The sequence below is a fragment of the Callorhinchus milii genome, unplaced genomic scaffold, assembly GCF_018977255.1.
Source record: "Callorhinchus milii isolate IMCB2004 unplaced genomic scaffold, IMCB_Cmil_1.0 Scaffold20, whole genome shotgun sequence".
NCBI classification, from domain to species: domain Eukaryota; kingdom Metazoa; phylum Chordata; class Chondrichthyes; order Chimaeriformes; family Callorhinchidae; genus Callorhinchus; species Callorhinchus milii.
This window is the reverse complement of record NW_024704761.1, coordinates 12,194,132-12,210,619: the sequence shown is the minus strand read 5'-3', so window position 1 is coordinate 12,210,619 and position 16,488 is coordinate 12,194,132. Positions and strand designations below refer to the sequence as shown.

Below are 16,488 nucleotides of genomic sequence, written 5' to 3'. Positions count from 1 at the left end.
GCCTCCTTCAAGGCCGGTTTCAAGACACTCCTCTTTGACCATGCCTTTGGTCGCCCTCCCACCTCGCTGCCTTCCCTCACCCCTACCCCACCCCTCCCCCATGCTCGGGCCCCAACACCTGACTGTTCAGGCGCTTTGGGATGTCCTCCTGACATGAAAGGCGCTCTATGTAATTTTGTTGTTGTTGATATGGGGATAAGGTGGGCAATTGGAGTTAGATTAGAAGATCAGCCATCACTCATGATCTTATTGAATGGCAGGGCAGGCTTGAGAGGCCGAATGGCCTACTTCTGCTCCTAATTCCTATTCTATATGGGAATTGCTATGTGGAGGTGGCAGATGTGGATCTCTGCCTGGTTTGGATCCTAAGCATGGTGACGACACCCAGCAACCCCAAAACAAATGGTGGAACTGGTTGTTAGGATAGTTAAGGGACAGAATGAGATTCAAAAGAGAGGGAGACAGAGAAAGGTTAGACCATAGGTTTTGAGGAATGTTTAATAGTTTCTGAAAAGGGAATTGGACGATTTTGAAAATGTTGCTGTAATATTCTATGAAACGGGAGGTGGGAGGAGCCCTTTACTGAAAGGAATTACTAAAATAAGAAGTTGAAAATTCAAAGACTTGTGTTAATTGTTCTGTGTTTATTCATTGCCCAACAAACGATGATGTGTGTTTAGTCCCGCACCGCTTTAATTTCTCCCAAATAAAGGTTAAAATTTTTCTTTTTTGGTAAAATAACTGTCTGAATTCTGGCGAGTGAGAGAAGGCAAAAGAGGGAGGGAGGGAGAGCAGGAGGCAGAGAGAATAAGTGAGAGCGAGAGGGAGGGAGAGCGTGCAAAGGAGTGGAAGGAATGATGTAGCAAAGGAATGCTACATCATCAAGCATTGGCATTTTGAGCAATGCATAAAACAAAGGTCTTCCTGTGTTTATTCTTTTATTTCAATAGATTACCAGCGGCTTTGTTGCTGAATCTGGATTAGTAGCTAAACCAAACTTCACTGGCCTGTGTCACAGCCTCAGATCAGCCCCCTCCACCCTCGCTCGCGCTCTCTAACTTCTCAGTCTCTCTCTAACTCCCCTCCTCAGTCGTTCTCTCTCTCACTCCACTCTGCCCTATGTCCAGGACCCGGTGCTGTTCTCTGGGACGCTGCGGATGAACCTTGACCCCTTTGACCACCACTGTGAGGAGGACCTCTGGCGGGTGCTTGAGCTGTCCCACCTGAAGCGGTTTGTGAGCAACCAGGCCGCAGGGCTGCTGCTCCAGTGCTCCGAAGGCGGCGAGAACCTCAGGTACAGCGGAGGGGTGGGAAGACTACTGTCTGTAGTTATGTGACTGTGAGTCAGACATTCCTCCTTGGGGAAGCAATACTGGCCCCAAGGTGACATACCTGGCAATCGAATGTTGGACTCGAGCCAGCCCTCTGTGGTGGGGTCTATTCCAGTTCCCAGGCCAGGCAGGACCACAGAATTCACTGCTGATGACAGCACAGCCCAGCTCATTGGCAGGACCTTGAAGGGCAGACCAGTCGCTGGGGGCAGCGAGTCATCCCACTCAGCTCCTGTTAACCCTGCAAGCCAAATTCATAATGTGTAGGCTGGTCCTAGCTGGACAAGCAGCAGGAAAGCTTGGCCAGACACCAATATCAATGGCAAGTTTTGCAGTTTTAGCTGGTTAGACTCCAGCAGTTGCCTCAACTCACACTCTGGGATCCCCAAGACTTGGCTGTTGCCAACCAAGATATGTAAACAGGATATGTCCCTCCAGGGAGAGAGAGCACATTCCATTCCAACAATCTATCTCTAGGGATTTCCATGTGTAGGTGGGATTCATGGAAATCTCAGCTTGGTTTGGAAACTCTTAAGCACAATAATGGGTTTCTGCATGTACCAGACAGCTGGCTGGAGGAAAAAAATGAGTCAGACATTGTGACATTTAGCCTTCGGGAGGGGATATTCTCTGACTGAGCAGTTAAGACGAGCTCCTGCTACGCCATTGGCAGTCGATCCTCCAGATTAATCAATCATTTGCTTCAAGGCTGCTGTGTTTGCCATCAAAGTAAACCATCGTTCCACTTTAAAAAAAATCCCCTGCAAAACACTACAAGTTCAACTTAAAAGGCGTTGTCCTGAATGTGTTGCTGGTAAATTAGGGTGAGGCAGGAATGTTGGCACAGCACCAGGGGAAATCGCCCACATTGTTAACAATACTTAACAGGAGGAAATTTACACCAATCACAATGAGATCATCAGAACCATTTCAATCACTTTCAAACCAGTAACAGGAGAGAGATACAGAGACACTTACCCACACACAAATGTACAGAAACAGAGACACACAAAGACCATCACTACTGGCTGTACTATTGTTTTAAAATGTGTATGAATTTGAACATTGCCTTACATTGTAACTAAAACATTGTAAAAAACTAAAACATTGCCTTACATTGTAACTGGAGTCCTGTAGCTCAGTGGTTAGAGCACTCGCTTTGCAAGTGAGAGACCTGAGTTCAATTCCAGGCAGAGGGCGAAACCTTGGGCAAGTTTCCTTACTCCACACGGAGCCTAATAATAATCCCTCCAAAAACAAAACAATAATAAATTGGTCATTTTCAATCTACGACTGTTTGTGGGACATTGCTGTGCGCAATTGGCTGCCGCGTTCGCCCACAAATATACAGTCAATTCACTTTACAGTATACTCTGTGAAGCGCTTTGGGACGTCCTCCCGACGTGAAAAGCGCTATATCAAATGCAAGGATTATTATTATAAAATATAGTGAAATTAAGTAATACACTTACCTAATTTCACTAATTGACCTACACAATTTAAAACATAGGATTTCTGTATTGATTTCTCTCCAGAAGGGAAACACAAAAATATGGCTTCTTCAACGATTTTCCCCAAATCTGTCAGCCAAAATGTTGGCCCAGGCTGAGAGTCTTTGCTATCGCTGTCTTGGAAGTGTGGATGGATAGCTTGGAGAGATCTTCATTCTGACCCTAATCCTGAATTGGGAGTGTGGATACAGTGAAGCGCAGTGGTGGCCAATGGGGCAATCAACACCCCCCCCCCAGAACATTCGCATGAATTTAGGCAACTCCACGTTTGAGTGTTTTCAATTTTTGATTTTATAGAGTAAATGAAGACCATTTATTTTGTTGGCCAAGCATAAAGCTTGGACATGACCGGTGTAGAGAGAGCTTAACAATATCTCTAACCCGAGTTGTTGCTGACATTTCTGACCTACAATTCTCAATACAATTGTTTTGCCCACAAGCAGAATGACTTGTCATGGTCTCGGGTCCAGAGCTGACACTTCTCTGTGATGTGTTTTCTGTGTGTTGCAGTGTGGGGCAGAGGCAGCTGGTGTGCCTGGCCAGGGCTCTCTTGAGAAAAACCCGCATCCTGGTCTTGGATGAGGCGACGGCCGCCGTGGATCTAGAGACAGACGACCTGATTCAGTCGACTATTAGGACGCAGTTTAAAGACTCCACCGTCCTGACCATCGCACATCGCCTCAACACCATCATGGACTACACCAGGTGAGGGAGATGTCACTACAACAACAAAATTACATTTATAGAACGCCTTTTACGTCCCAAGGCGCTGAACAGTCAGGTGTCGAGGCCCGAGCATGGGAGAGGGGTGAGGGAAGGTAGAGAGGTGGGAGGGCAACCAAAGGCACAATTGAAGAGAAGGGTCTTGAGCGCGGCCTTGAAGGAGGCGAGGGAGGAAGCGAGGCGAAGGGACCGTGGGATGGAGGTCCAGAGCGTGGGGGCAGAGAGGCTGAAAGTCTGGCCACCGATGGTAGGCCGGGTCAGGTGGGAGACATGGAGCAGCCGGAGCCCGCTGAATGGAGGGAGTGGGCAGGTTGGTAGGGAGTCAGCAGGTCAGAGAGGGCAAGGCCATGGATGGCCTTGAAAGTGAGGACGAGGATCTAGCTGGCCAGGCCTCTCTCACACACAACTGCGAGCTGATGAGGGGGAGAGGAAAGGTGGAGCCAGATTTAGGTTAAGAAAAGGTCAGAAAGGACCCCAGTTCGATTCCTGGGCAAAACATTAGGCAAGTTTCCACCACACATCTGTTTACATAGCAGCAAATAGAAACTCGGTTGTTAGTCGATTGGCAGATCTTTTTTCTGGGGGTAATAAATCTCTTTTTAAAAAAATGGGGTCACTCAATCCACGACTGTTTGTGGGACATTGCTGTGCAAATTGGCTGCCATGTTTCACCCACAAAACATAGTCAATTCACTTTGCAGTATATTCTGTGAAGCGCTTTGAGACAGCTCAAAGATGTGATAAGGCTCTATATCAACTGCAAGGATTATTATTAATCATCACATTCCCTTCCCCACAGGGTGCTGGTGCTGGACAAAGGGAGAATTGCAGAGTTTGACACTCCAGCGAATCTCATTGCTCAGAGAGGCGTATTTTATAGCATGGCCAAAGATGCAGGTTTGGCCTAACTGGCTGCTCATGCACTCCACTGCCTCAGTCTTGCTGGAGCTGCTGTGCGCAGATGTCAATCAAGGTTGTTGCCGTTTGGGTGAGCGAAGTGAATTTCTCAGAGATTGCACTCGACAAACCTCAGGTGCCTTCCAGTCTGTCCGCCTGGCAGTATATAGTTACTGATAGCAATTTCTCTATTTTTGTACTCAATGTATTTATCCCACTTTAAAATACAAGACTGTTTATTTGAATGATTAAATATAAATTTACAGACTGAATGAGCAGCTCTGTCCTGCATTCATCCTGAGTTCAATAAAGCTGAGAGTGCCTCAGGCATCAATCTGTGACGTTTCTCACATCAATGCTTTATCTGAAGATCACTGTTTGTCCAGATGCGGCCAGAGTAAGGCTGCTCCACCATCACTGTCACGGACTCTAGAGACTGGAGCAGTTTGTTTTGCAGGTAAACTGTAGGACATCAGGTGTGAATCTCTGCACCGGTCTTACAGTAGAGCAGCTCCTCAGGCTTCAGTGGGAAATACATTTGGAGGATTATTTACAAATACACATCAACACACACTGGGTAGTCCCTGTGCTGCTCTCTGGCCAGTGCACAACTTGACTTAGTTCTGATGAAGGATCGTGGACCCGAAACATTGACTCATTTTCCTTTCTCAGTAGATGCTGCCTGACCTACTGAGTGTTCCCAGCGACTTCTGTTCTTGTTTCAAATTTCCAGCACCTGCAGTATTTTGGGTTTTGTCTCATACCCTGAACTGTTCTCCCAAGCAGCTATGAAAACTCCCTTGAATTTAACACAAATGTGGCTCCCGGCTGGGGCTGTCCACCTCCCACATTCACATCACTTCTGTAAAACATCAATGCTCCAACTTACAGTGAAGCCACATCCCCTCCGCACTGTTGAGCGCTCTGGAATGCTATATAAAGGCAAGTTGTTGTCTGCACTTCAATAGAAACAAACACATCAATTTTACTGAAAAAAAGATTTATTCATGTTTCGACACTAAAATTTGCAAATTACAGCAACCATTTTCAAAACACAGAAAAAGCAGGGAAAATGGTGAACACCGAATCCTGCCACCCAGTGACGGGCAGAGACGGCAAACGGCCGCCACAAAATCCAAAAAAAAACGTTGTCTGTCACAGAGCAGCTCTGAAGGAATCGGCTTCTTAATCATCAAAAAGCTCTATACACGTAATCGCTGTCTGTATTTACACAGAGTGCTTCGCTACTAAATTAACCTTGGAGGAGAGAGCCATTACTACGCATTAGCAGCTCACATGGTTCAGGTAACTGCTCCTGTCAGACACATTCATGGGAAAAAAACAGGGTTGAAGTTCATTTTAAGTGAAGAGTATTCGCAAGCACAAACAAACAAAATGCCATGGAAATTGTGGGCAGCTAAACATGTACATAATAGTCCCGAAATGAATTTGTAAATTTTCCCCTAAAAATGATAATTTGTCTTTCCCTCGATCTCTCTCCCCCGCTTTCTCTACACCACTACACAGCTTGCTTTCACCTTGTATGAACTGGGCAGAGGCTTCGGGTCAGGCCGTCTCATCTTCACCAGCTGCCGTGATGTCTTCTGTTGGCTGACCCTACAGAAATTAAACATTTGAAAGCACACAGTTAGAATCCTCCGCACGAATACTCTACTCACGCTCACTCCACACACTCAAAATTCTTCCATCGCACATCACCACTTTTAAAATGAAATAAAAAGTAAAAGGAAAGTACCTCACAGAGGAGGCTTCCCACAACACCGCTCGGCTGCCGGGACTTCTGCTAAGAACTGGCTAGAGCTGTAACCACGGACGAGAAACCATGTCTGAGCGCACACACTGCATTCTCAAGTTATGACTTTGCTGCAGTAACATCGCGCTCAGATGTGAGTGAAAGGGACCCGGGACCAGGTTGTCCATTTTACTCTGTGATGGTCAATATTAATTCTTTACAAGAAAGCTTTCCTCCATGTTTTCGCGCATACGTCCATTCAGGAGCATCTACACCAAGTCTACTCTCGAGACCACAGCTCACTATAGCTAGTGTTTCTCAGGGAGATGCCCGGGGGGGGGGGGGGGGGAGTCTGTGATTGGCAAAAAAAAGTACACAAAATTAACTAACCAAGCCACCCAACTCCCATTAGCCTCAAGCACAAAAAAGCCTGTCTTTCTCTCGGAGGCTCTAGATTCCAAACTGATTTACTCTGGCCAATACCTCCCCTCTTGCAGCCAGCAGGAACTTTAGAAACACAAGACCCCTGTCAGCTCCTGCGCTGATGTGGGCAGTGATTGTGGGGGAAGCAGGGGGACTGCACTCCACAGCAGCGAGGCAAAAGGCAAGTTAAAATGGAATTGAAAGTTTGATGATAAAGTAATATTCGGACCCCCAACCCGGCAAATTTAACCCTTTAAACTCGGGATTGTCCTAGTTGGTAACTGTCATAAAGACAGCAGGTTGGGTAAGAGTCAGTGATTCCCAAGTGACGATTTGAGACCACAAATCTAAAAACCCGAGATCCCTTCGACAAACAGGTGGAGAATAGGGGCATTCCAGGATCATAACAACTTCCCTTTAAGAGGGAACCAGACAGAAACCTTAAAAACAGTCAGCTATAGGGGATGAGGAAAGGGCAGGTAAAAGGTTTCCTCTTAAAAGAGCAGCACAAATCCCATGTGAAGCCTTCTATAGAGTAAATTTCTATGTGTCTAAATGAGAAGCTAAGCCACTCTGGCTCTCTGGCCCTGCTTTAAATCCAGCCCCACACACGCCCAGAACTCCGTGCTTTACAAGCAGCTCAGCTCCATCTCGTCTTGGCCTCACAAGCCCGGCTCACCTGGGAGGAAACTCCAGCGACCCACAAATCTTTCACCTCTCTGGTACTGGCTCTCTCAGTAACCATCAATGGAAAGCCACTTGGTTACAAAGTGACAAGGCCACAAACTATTGAGCCGGAGGTCTGGGACTGGCTGACACCTGGTGTCAGGGCGTCCCCTGCTCTGATGTCAGCGACTTTCCTGGGAAACCCCGGATCTCCACGGTCCCTTGCTATAACATATGCTGGACACCCCTACCCCCCCCCATCACCCCCCCACACACCCCAACACAGAGAGGTATAAAACTCGATATGCAAGTTGAATGCTGAAGATTAATGTGGGAAGTGCCACAGGCTTCTCCTTACTGGGAAGAGCTGCCAGGAGTCTGTGTCTGGGAAAGAGAAAGTCAGACACTGAGCTGTGGCAAAACACCTCTATTTCAAGGACCATTATTGTGGCTCAAATCAAGAAGCAGTTAAGGTATGTAAGACAGACAGCCATTGAGCAGCCAATGATGCACCTTTCATTCAGTACTGGTGGACATCACCCTCTACAGGTTGACAAGGTACAATCAGGGCTTGACAGTTTCTTGGCCAGACTGGTTCATTTCACTTGGGAGCATTGAGGTACAAGAACTAACAGAGATGCCACACTTCATTACCTGGATTAAATGTCAAACTCCCGTAACTCCAAGGTTAGAACAGCCCACACAGGTAACCCATAGCACCCAGGAAGGGGAGAGACGGGGTGAGAGGAAGAGAAAGAACAAGGGGAAGAAGAGAGATGTAGATAGTCTGGGCAAAGTGCAAGTTAATGGACAGTGAGTAACTAGGCAGCTTTGCACCCTGCAGTATAAACTACACAATTCATTCTCTTCAAATATTGAAACAGGTTCAGGGTGACTGAATACCTCTGTGTTTACCCTGGAAACAGATTTACAACTGACTCACCAGTGGAAAGAGGGTATCCACAGGCAAAGAATTAATATTGACAGTTCCTTTCCTCACACTATTTCAAAGTCACTGAAAAGGACTTTGAATATAATGCGTTATTATTATACAAAATACGGACAGGGCAGGAAGCATCGAGAAGCTGTTAATTATTGTAGGGGGTTGAGAGCTAGAAACGTGATCCCCTTGAGGGGAAGAAGCCTCGAAACACATACCTCTGTTAAATCTGCAACTTATTGCATGTAAACAGACGGCTATCATTGCACTTTAATTGCTACGAGACGTGAAACTAATTTGCCTCGATTCCCTATAGTTTAAAGAGAAGGGCATCGATGTGCCTGCACAGATAAAACATTTCACAGTTTCAAAGACAGTACGGGTAAACAGAAAACTTAAATGTAAAAACCTGTAGTTATGCTGCATTAACATGATCTAATAATACAAGTACGAAACAGCAAGCTTTTTTTTTAAAAAAAACTTTTTTTAACATATAAAAACAGGCAAAAGCATTCAAACATCGATGTGGGTAGAGAAAGGAGTACCTGGCGTGAGTACCTGCAATGAGTGACTGAGTCCGTGATTTTTAATTTGCTTTTTCATGGGCGGCTCACAACACCAACGCTGTGTGAGATATGGCTCTCAGCTTCAATTATTCATAAACCCTACACTTCCATCAATCCAATGCTATCGGCTCGAGTTACAGAAAAACTCCATTAGAGCAAGGCAATTAACAAAAAACAAAAAAACTACTACACAATTCCGTGACATAAAGAAGAGATTGTTACAACAAAAAAAACTGTCAAATATGCCTTAAGATGCAGTTACAGAAATAACAGTCACTTAATTCTGTGCCTATAATTAAAATGTTCTAGGCTAGCATTTTTTTAAAAAATGAACGAATCGACTAGTAAAAGTGCACAAACAATCCCACACAGGACTCACACCGAATCAACCTCCCAAATTTACATCCATTTACATCAAACTTATTGGATTTAAGACTAAACCCATTCATCGCCAATGACTAGAGCAGAACGGGGCCAAGTTTCAGTATAACACACGCTGAGGAAAGATAAAGTGGTACCTAGGTCTTCCACACCGCTTTATGTTTTTCACTGTCTCCTGACTAGACTGTCTCCTCGCCCGCCAGGTTTACAAAGTACATCTTCATGGATTGCAGGCTAGTGTCTCCATCTTCTCAGCCGCTATACTTACACTGCACTGTAAAGGCCACCCGAAAACAAACACAACCCCTAACCGAGGAGAGCAAAGCCACACTTACCTTCGCCTGATCTGAGGTCAAATCAGATCAGTTTTAATTGGACTGAGTGTCACCTTCAGATATTAGATCTTCCCCGCTCCCATTAACCTCGCTCTTCGCGGCCTCCACCTCCATGGGCGTGGCCTCGGCTGCCGCCGGCTCCTTGTCGCTGTGGCAGGGCCTCCGGCTGCTTTTCACCTGGTCAGAGTCTCTCCGCTCTGTGACAGGAGAGAAACATAGGTGAACTCGAGAACAGAAGCTGGGCCAGTCCATGCAGATCCAGCCTGTACTCAGCCCCCCTCATTTCAGATAATTATAGAAAGCCTGTTTAGTTTAGAGTTCTGGGGATGCCAGCTGCCTTGGGCCATCTCTGTTCCATGTAATTTACTCAGAGTTGGACTAAGTAGCCTCTACGCTGCATTTCCACAGCAATTCACAAAGAGAACTGAAGAAACATCATAGCCTTACTTTAGTGTTACATTTCCCCCCGGTCACTGAGCACAGCCAGCTGCAGCTCAAGGAAAGTACCTCCCAATCCAGTATTGTCCAGCCCAGCGACACGGAGCAGACAATGCAGTGTTGTGCTGCCTGGCTCAGGGCTCCGTGGGTCAGTTACAACTTCAGTCTTTTTTGGTTTATTAATTTTATTTTTCAGAACTTTTGTTTTGCAATTTTAGAGTTCCATTAGATGTCAGGGGTTTTCGGGGCTTTAGCTTTGGGACACTACTCTGCATGAGGCACCCCTATGTAAATCAAGTTTTTGTTGTTATACACCGAACTGAGGTTGCCGGTTCTCCAGACACTACACAGGGAAGAGACAGAGGTGCCCTCACATACACAGTGTCCCCCTCCTCTCACAAGTGCCTCCCTCCCTCCTCTTACAGTGTATCCCTCTTGTCACAGTGTCTCCCTCTCTCCTCACACAGTGTATCCCTCCTCACAGTGTATTCTTCCCTCCTCTCACACACACAAGCTTCGTCAGACACACCTACGCACATGGAGGAGAGGCAGAGAATGAGGGTAGTACATGCACAGGTGGCACACCGCGGGGAACAAGCAAGAGAGAGAATACCTTGCTGGAGAAACCTTGAATAACATTTCCAGTGTTTCATTTTGTTTTATATCCATGTTTATCAGTTAAAACTGAAAACCAGATGCCCCTTTTCCTGCCGGATGAGCTATACTTGCAGAGAAACCTCACCTTTATCCTTTGATCTCCGCTCTTTCTCCCTGCTCCGGCTCCTCTGTTTGTGTGACTTTAAGTCTCGGCTTCGGGATCTGCGGCGGTCTCTGCTGCGGGAGCGGTGTTTCCTTTCTGACCGGTCCCTGCTCCTACGCTCCTCTCCTCGCTCAGACCGGTCCCTGCTCCTACGCTCCTCCCCCCTTCCAAACAGTAATAATTTCCAGGTTGAGAGATACATTTACACCAAAGCAACAGCCAGAGATGGGTTTATGAAATGGCATCAAAGGCAGAAAGAAAAGATGTGAAACGAAGCAATTTGAGGAGTAATTTCCAGACATCGTGGAATCGTTTAGCTCAGTGGTCAGAACGCTCGCCTCGCAAGCGAGAGGACCTGGGTTCAATTCCCAGCAGGGCGAAATGTTGGGCAAGTTTCCCTACTCCACACGCCTCTGTTTACCTAGCAGTAAGTAGGAACCCACTTGTTAGTTGACTGGCAGATAACTTTCCGGGGGTAACAATTCCCTCAAAATAAATAAAAATAATTTGGTCACTCAATCCACGACTGCTTGTGGGACACTGCTGTGAGCAACTGGCTGCTGAGTTTCACCTACAAGATATACATTAAAATAAATTAGAATATACAGCACAGAAACAGGCCATTTGGCTCAACTGGTCTGTGCCGGTGTTTATGCTCCACGTGAGCCTCCTCCTGCCTTTCCTCAACTAAGCCTTCAAGCCTAACCTTCTTATTCCTTTTTCCTTCATGTACCTCTCTCGCTTTCCCTTAAATACATCTATGTTATTTGTCTCAACAGCTCCTTGTGGTAGCAACTTCCACATTCCCACTACTCTCTGTGTGAAGACATTTCTTCTAACTTCCCTATTTGATCTATTTGTGACTATTTTATATTGATGGCCCCTGGTTTTGGTCTCCCCCACAAGTGGAAACATCTTTCCTATGTCAACCCTATCAAACCTTTCATCATTTTAAAGACCTCTATCCGGTCACCCCTTACGCTCCTCTTTTCAAGAGAAGAGTCCAAGTATGTTCAGCCTTTCCTGATAGGTATAATCTCTCAATTCTGGGATCATCCTTGTGAATCTCCTTTGCACCCTCTAAATTCACTTTAGAGTATATTCTGTGAAGCGCTTTCATACATCTCGAAGACAGATAAGGGGCTATATCAAATGCAAGGATTATTACTGTTATCATAACTGAAGGTTTGGTCAGTGACAGAGGGAGTGAGGAACATGCAATAGATCAGAATTAGAGGACACAGCAGAATAGGCTTAAATAAACAGCTTAGATACGAAGGAGCAAGACCATGAAAAGATTTGAAGGCCAGGATAAGGATCTGAATTGGATACAAGGTCCTGGGAGACAGTGGAGTGGACGAGGACGGGGGTAACTTTTTTTAAAAAGTGAGTAAAGTTACGTGAACGTCCAAACATCGTGACAGGAGGCCTCAGTGAGTGAAGCACTTACCTGCTGCGCTTCTTTTCACGCTCCTTGCTCCGTGACCGTCTGCGATCCCGCGAGCGGCTTCTCCGTCTGTCGGATGCTCGCCCCGAGTGCGAGTGCCGACTGCGCGAGGGGCTAGGCCTGCGCCTGGCCTCCCGCTCCCTCTCCCGCTCCTTTTCCTTCTCTTCCTCCTCACGGCGCCGCTTCTTCTCACGTTCCTCTCTTTCCCGTTCCCGCTCTAGCTCACGCTCTTCTCTCTCTTTCTTTAGCTTATCGTCGCGCTCTGGCTCTTCAGTCTTCTTCCTCAACTTCTCCTGGAGAGGAAAAAACAGGTTTCACGGCCTGTCCAGCCACGGAATGGGAGCTGATACCCACTGAGTGAACTCCTGTTATTCCGCATCACACCCACTGCAACTTTCAGCCCTTCCATTGAACCCCTGGGGCCAGGAGGGCCACAGCCTATGCATACCTTCTACTGGAGTTCACCTGGCTCTGAAGGGAACACATCTGGCAAAGCAGGACAGCTTGGCAGTCAGTCCAAAGCTCTACCAGCAACTGACTAACCTGTCTATCAATGATAGTGGAAGATGTAGAGGAATCCGAACCCCACAACCCAAGGCTCTATTGGATCAAACAAGACTGACCAGAGTGACAGAGCCAGTTACTTTTAATATATTATAAGTACACCGTGGCTGCTGGGACAATATATTGTACAAACGAATGCCTGGCAGCACTGACCGGGCAAACCCGTGTGTCTGCCGCTCACCAGCCTCACCTTCAACTCCTCCACCGTGGCTTTGATCTTGGCGTATCCCATGTGCTGTTTCCCCATCAAGTGATCATCGACCCGGGACTGTGCATCCCCCACGATGAGGAATGCCCCACACACTTCACACACCTCCATCTGCTTCTCCTGGGCCGCAAAGCTTTCTATGGTCTGTAACAACAAGTGTAAGAGGCTCACAGACTCCAGCTGCACCACTGTAACAGGACAAAGCTGAGAGCGAGCGAGAGGAACTTACGGAGCTGGCCGAGCGCAGCTGCTCTCGTTCATCTTTCAGCTGTTCCACCAGCTTCATCATCCCCTGGGCCTCCTCCACCTTCCCTTCAGAGCCCAGCTCCTCGATCTGGCCGCAAAAAAACAGCTCAGTTACTCCCGGCAGCTCACCACTCACATAGGCTCATCCTAATGACCCTCCTTCCACTCACTGCCCCTTCACTCCACCCCATTTCCCACAGGCACTCCCCCTGTGGAGATGGTCCCACAGTCAAATGCCTCAGCCATTCTTCATGCTGGCACTTGGGCTTCCCGCACAGCGAGCAGCAGAAAGCTTGGCTGATTTTTCTAGTGTTCACTCAGGGCCAGACACCTGCTGCTCCCCACGGCTGACACTCGTCGCAGGCCAGAGATGTGCGGCTCAGCTTCACTTTATCAATGGATTCATTAAGAGATCAATAATCAAAATAAATACGTGTTCAGCGTCCTCCTCCCCATCACACAGAGCAATGGAGAGCGTTACACACCCCGCACAGATTGTGTGGGAGATGCTCACCTGCTCCAGCAGCTCCTCAATTTTCTCCGTTAACACCTGACCTTTCTCCTCATTCTTGCTGACAGGTCCTCCAGTCTGTAACACAACACAGCAGCCAGTCAGTGCCTCCGTCCAACAGCCTCTAACAGGAACTCTCCCCTCCCTCCCAATCATCCACTGCACTCAACCCCCTCCTCCTCCCACCACCATACCAGTGTTGATTAACTCTTTAATTGGACAAAAGAATGTACACTCGTTTCATTAGCTTCTCTACAGCTGTGAGCAACACTGAAGAATCAGAGTACAGTGTCTTTTGCTTTGTAACCCTCCCCCAACGCAGTTTGCACGGTCCTTACTGTGGCTCCTGTCGTTGCATTTTGGGACAGCGCCAGTCGGGCATGGCCCCTGCGAATCCGCCGCTCCACGTCTGCCATCAGGTTCTGCAAATAGCGCAGGAAGTCCTTCTCGTAGCCCACCTTCATAAAGCGGGAGCTCTTCTCATAACTGTGGGAAAGACGAGGGCATTTACAACCCTATCAAGAGGCTGCAGCCACAGCTCAGATACTCACTATTTCTGCGCATGCGCACACACACACACAGAAACTCACTATTTCCGCAGGTTGTCATCATGGATCTTTTCACACGGACCTAGAAAACAAAATCACTATTAAACCACCTTTATCGGATTTTACCGTTACCCTCAGCTAAAATCCTACCTGTCTGCACTTTAATTCTAGTGGCTCTTCTCACTCTATCTGCTGAGGCGATGGAACAAACGACCGGGTCATTGCACCTCCAGAATTCTGCTGGACACGCCCCCGACCCTGAGCTACTGCCACAATATATTAACTGACCTTATGTCACTACAATATAACATGGACAGAAGCCAAATGGTCCTCGTGGGTTCCTGTTTCTATAGAACAAGTCAGCAATTTGGAGAACTAACAGACACAAGTTACCAAATAACATCACTGGGTTTAGCCACTTAACCTACATGTGTACGTGAGGTCTGTGCAGTTTGTAACTAAGAGAGGGACAAGAACTTAGCTCTGCTAGACAAAGGACAAGAGCACACAGAAAGAGAAACCAAATTGCAGCACTAACTGGCTCTGTGCTGAGCTCTCATGCACATCACTGAACGCCCACACATCAAGCAGTTTTCATTCGGCAGTAAGTTCTCAACACCCAGCAGTGCTACTGCCTTGTAGGCTTTGAAATCTCAATGTTGCTTTCGCTGTGTGTCTCTATCCAGCAACCACCAGACAAATAGTGCACAACCAGGTTAATACAGGAAATGTATTTCCTATTGACACTCATATATGAAGCTACAAATAACCTATACTTGGAAAAATTATTTTCTGGCCTCCTGACACGCCCTATCACTTACTTGCATCTCCAATTCTCTCCTACCTCATCTTGCTCGGCAAACTCAGACTTGTTACATGGATCCCGCCCGACTACCATCAGTGGCTGAGTTTACAAGTCGACACTCTTAACCTCTGGAACGCTTAGCTGTCTTCAAATACCACCTTAAAATCTACCTCTTCAACCTATGTGCCTATGATCACGTTCCTTTCCTCCCACTCTTAACATCCAGCCCCGCCACTGTTAAACACTCAGATACATTATTCTACGCCAAGGTTGTGATACAAATGCAAGTTGTTGTAGTTTAGAATTTAGAACTGGATGAAAGCTCTCATCTGACAAAGACAATTGTGGGTTTCAGGAGGCAAGTAGATGGGTACATGAATGTTAGACCCCTTGAAGGGATCTGGTTACAGGTCAGGGTAATGGAACTGAAAGTTTAGCTTGCTCCGAGAGTCCGTGCTGACTCGATGGGTTAAGTGGCCTCCTCCTACGCTGTAAAGGTCTGTGATTCCAACTCATCCTTACCCAGATCAGAGCGGGTGTTAGTGAATAACTCCGCTGGACAAAATCCGCACAGGAAATATTTACACACCTGAAAAACAAACGCGGGTCAGTAAAGACATCACTTACTGCGTGAACACCACCGAAACACCTCAAACAACGTCAAATGTTATCACTTCACGATAAAGTCCTCATAGAGGCCAGAGCTCGGGGCGGCTCCCCGAGCCACTGACCCCAGGCCGCTCCTGAAGCCTCGGGGAGAGTTAGTAACAAGGGGGGCCTCTGGCTGTCACGAAATCGAGAACAAGACCGACCTGGGGCCGCGGCCAGTCCCAGGGGGAGCGAGGGAGGCCCAGGCCGTGAGGCGTGCGGCCCAGGCCGTGAGGCGAGCGGCCCAGGCGGCCCAACCGGAGTAGTACAGCGCGGGATTTGTGACCAGGCCTCACCGCTCTCCCCGGACTCACACTCTCGTCATCCCAATGAACGTTTTGCCGCTTCTCGTCCGGGGCGAGATTGCGGTCTCGGCCCATCAGCTCGTCCAGGAGCTGCGCGTTCGACAACATCTTGCCCTCGCGCAGTGCTCCCTCCCTCCACAAAATGGCGGCCCTGGCCCGCTCCCACACTGCACCGCCTGCCCCTCTGGGGCGAGACTTCCTCCGCCCCCACACTGCACCGCGCCGCCTGCCTTCAATGGAGCGTGGCCACTTCTGCTCCCGCACTGCCCTGCAGGGGCGTGGCCACTTCTGCTCCCACACTGCCCTGCAGGGGCGTGGCCACTTCTGCTCCCGCACTGCCCTGCAGGGGCGTGGTCACTTCTTGTTCCACATCACATGACTCACAAGGGCGTGGTTTCCCCGCCCCTGCCCCACAGTGTCGGCTGGTTGCCATAGAATCATATCATCATAGAATTACACAACACAGGAGGCCATTCCCCTGT

General features: G+C 47.8%; 2 protein-coding genes across 4 annotated transcripts in view; one reads left to right on the top strand and one right to left on the bottom strand.

The window, feature by feature from the left end:
• Window positions 1-4,796, top strand: part of abcc3 (ATP-binding cassette, sub-family C (CFTR/MRP), member 3) — a 35,836-nt gene extending 31,040 nt beyond the window's left edge. The window contains exons 29-31 of the mRNA XM_042342284.1: window positions 1,128-1,294; window positions 3,353-3,547; window positions 4,365-4,796. Coding sequence (XP_042198218.1) covers window positions 1,128-1,294; window positions 3,353-3,547; window positions 4,365-4,473 — 471 coding nt within the window. The 3' untranslated portion in view covers window positions 4,474-4,796. The remainder of the gene's footprint in view (window positions 1-1,127; window positions 1,295-3,352; window positions 3,548-4,364) is intronic.
• A 649-nt stretch (window positions 4,797-5,445) lies between these two features.
• luc7l3 (LUC7-like 3 pre-mRNA splicing factor) lies at window positions 5,446-16,202 on the bottom strand. 3 transcript variants are annotated; one of them, XR_006085613.1, is made up of 12 exons: window positions 15,998-16,202; window positions 15,576-15,642; window positions 14,291-14,330; window positions 14,039-14,186; window positions 13,704-13,778; window positions 13,173-13,277; window positions 12,926-13,087; window positions 12,175-12,464; window positions 10,707-10,888; window positions 9,527-9,723; window positions 8,803-8,868; window positions 5,446-6,079 (listed from the first exon to the last, which is right to left on the bottom strand). XR_006085613.1 is itself a non-coding variant. In XM_007909196.2 (11 exons), exons 1-10 carry the CDS (start codon window positions 16,112-16,114, stop codon window positions 9,560-9,562), a joined length of 1,350 nt encoding a protein of 449 aa, XP_007907387.1. In that variant the 5' UTR covers window positions 16,115-16,202; the 3' UTR covers window positions 5,446-6,079; window positions 9,527-9,559. The 3 variants fall into 3 exon arrangements, 2 of the variants coding, with proteins under 2 accessions (XP_007907387.1, XP_007907388.1); XM_007909196.2 differs by lacking the exon at window positions 8,803-8,868; XM_007909197.1 differs by lacking the exon at window positions 8,803-8,868 and having other exon boundaries at window positions 16,016-16,202.
• Between the last annotated feature and the right edge of the window lie 286 nt (window positions 16,203-16,488).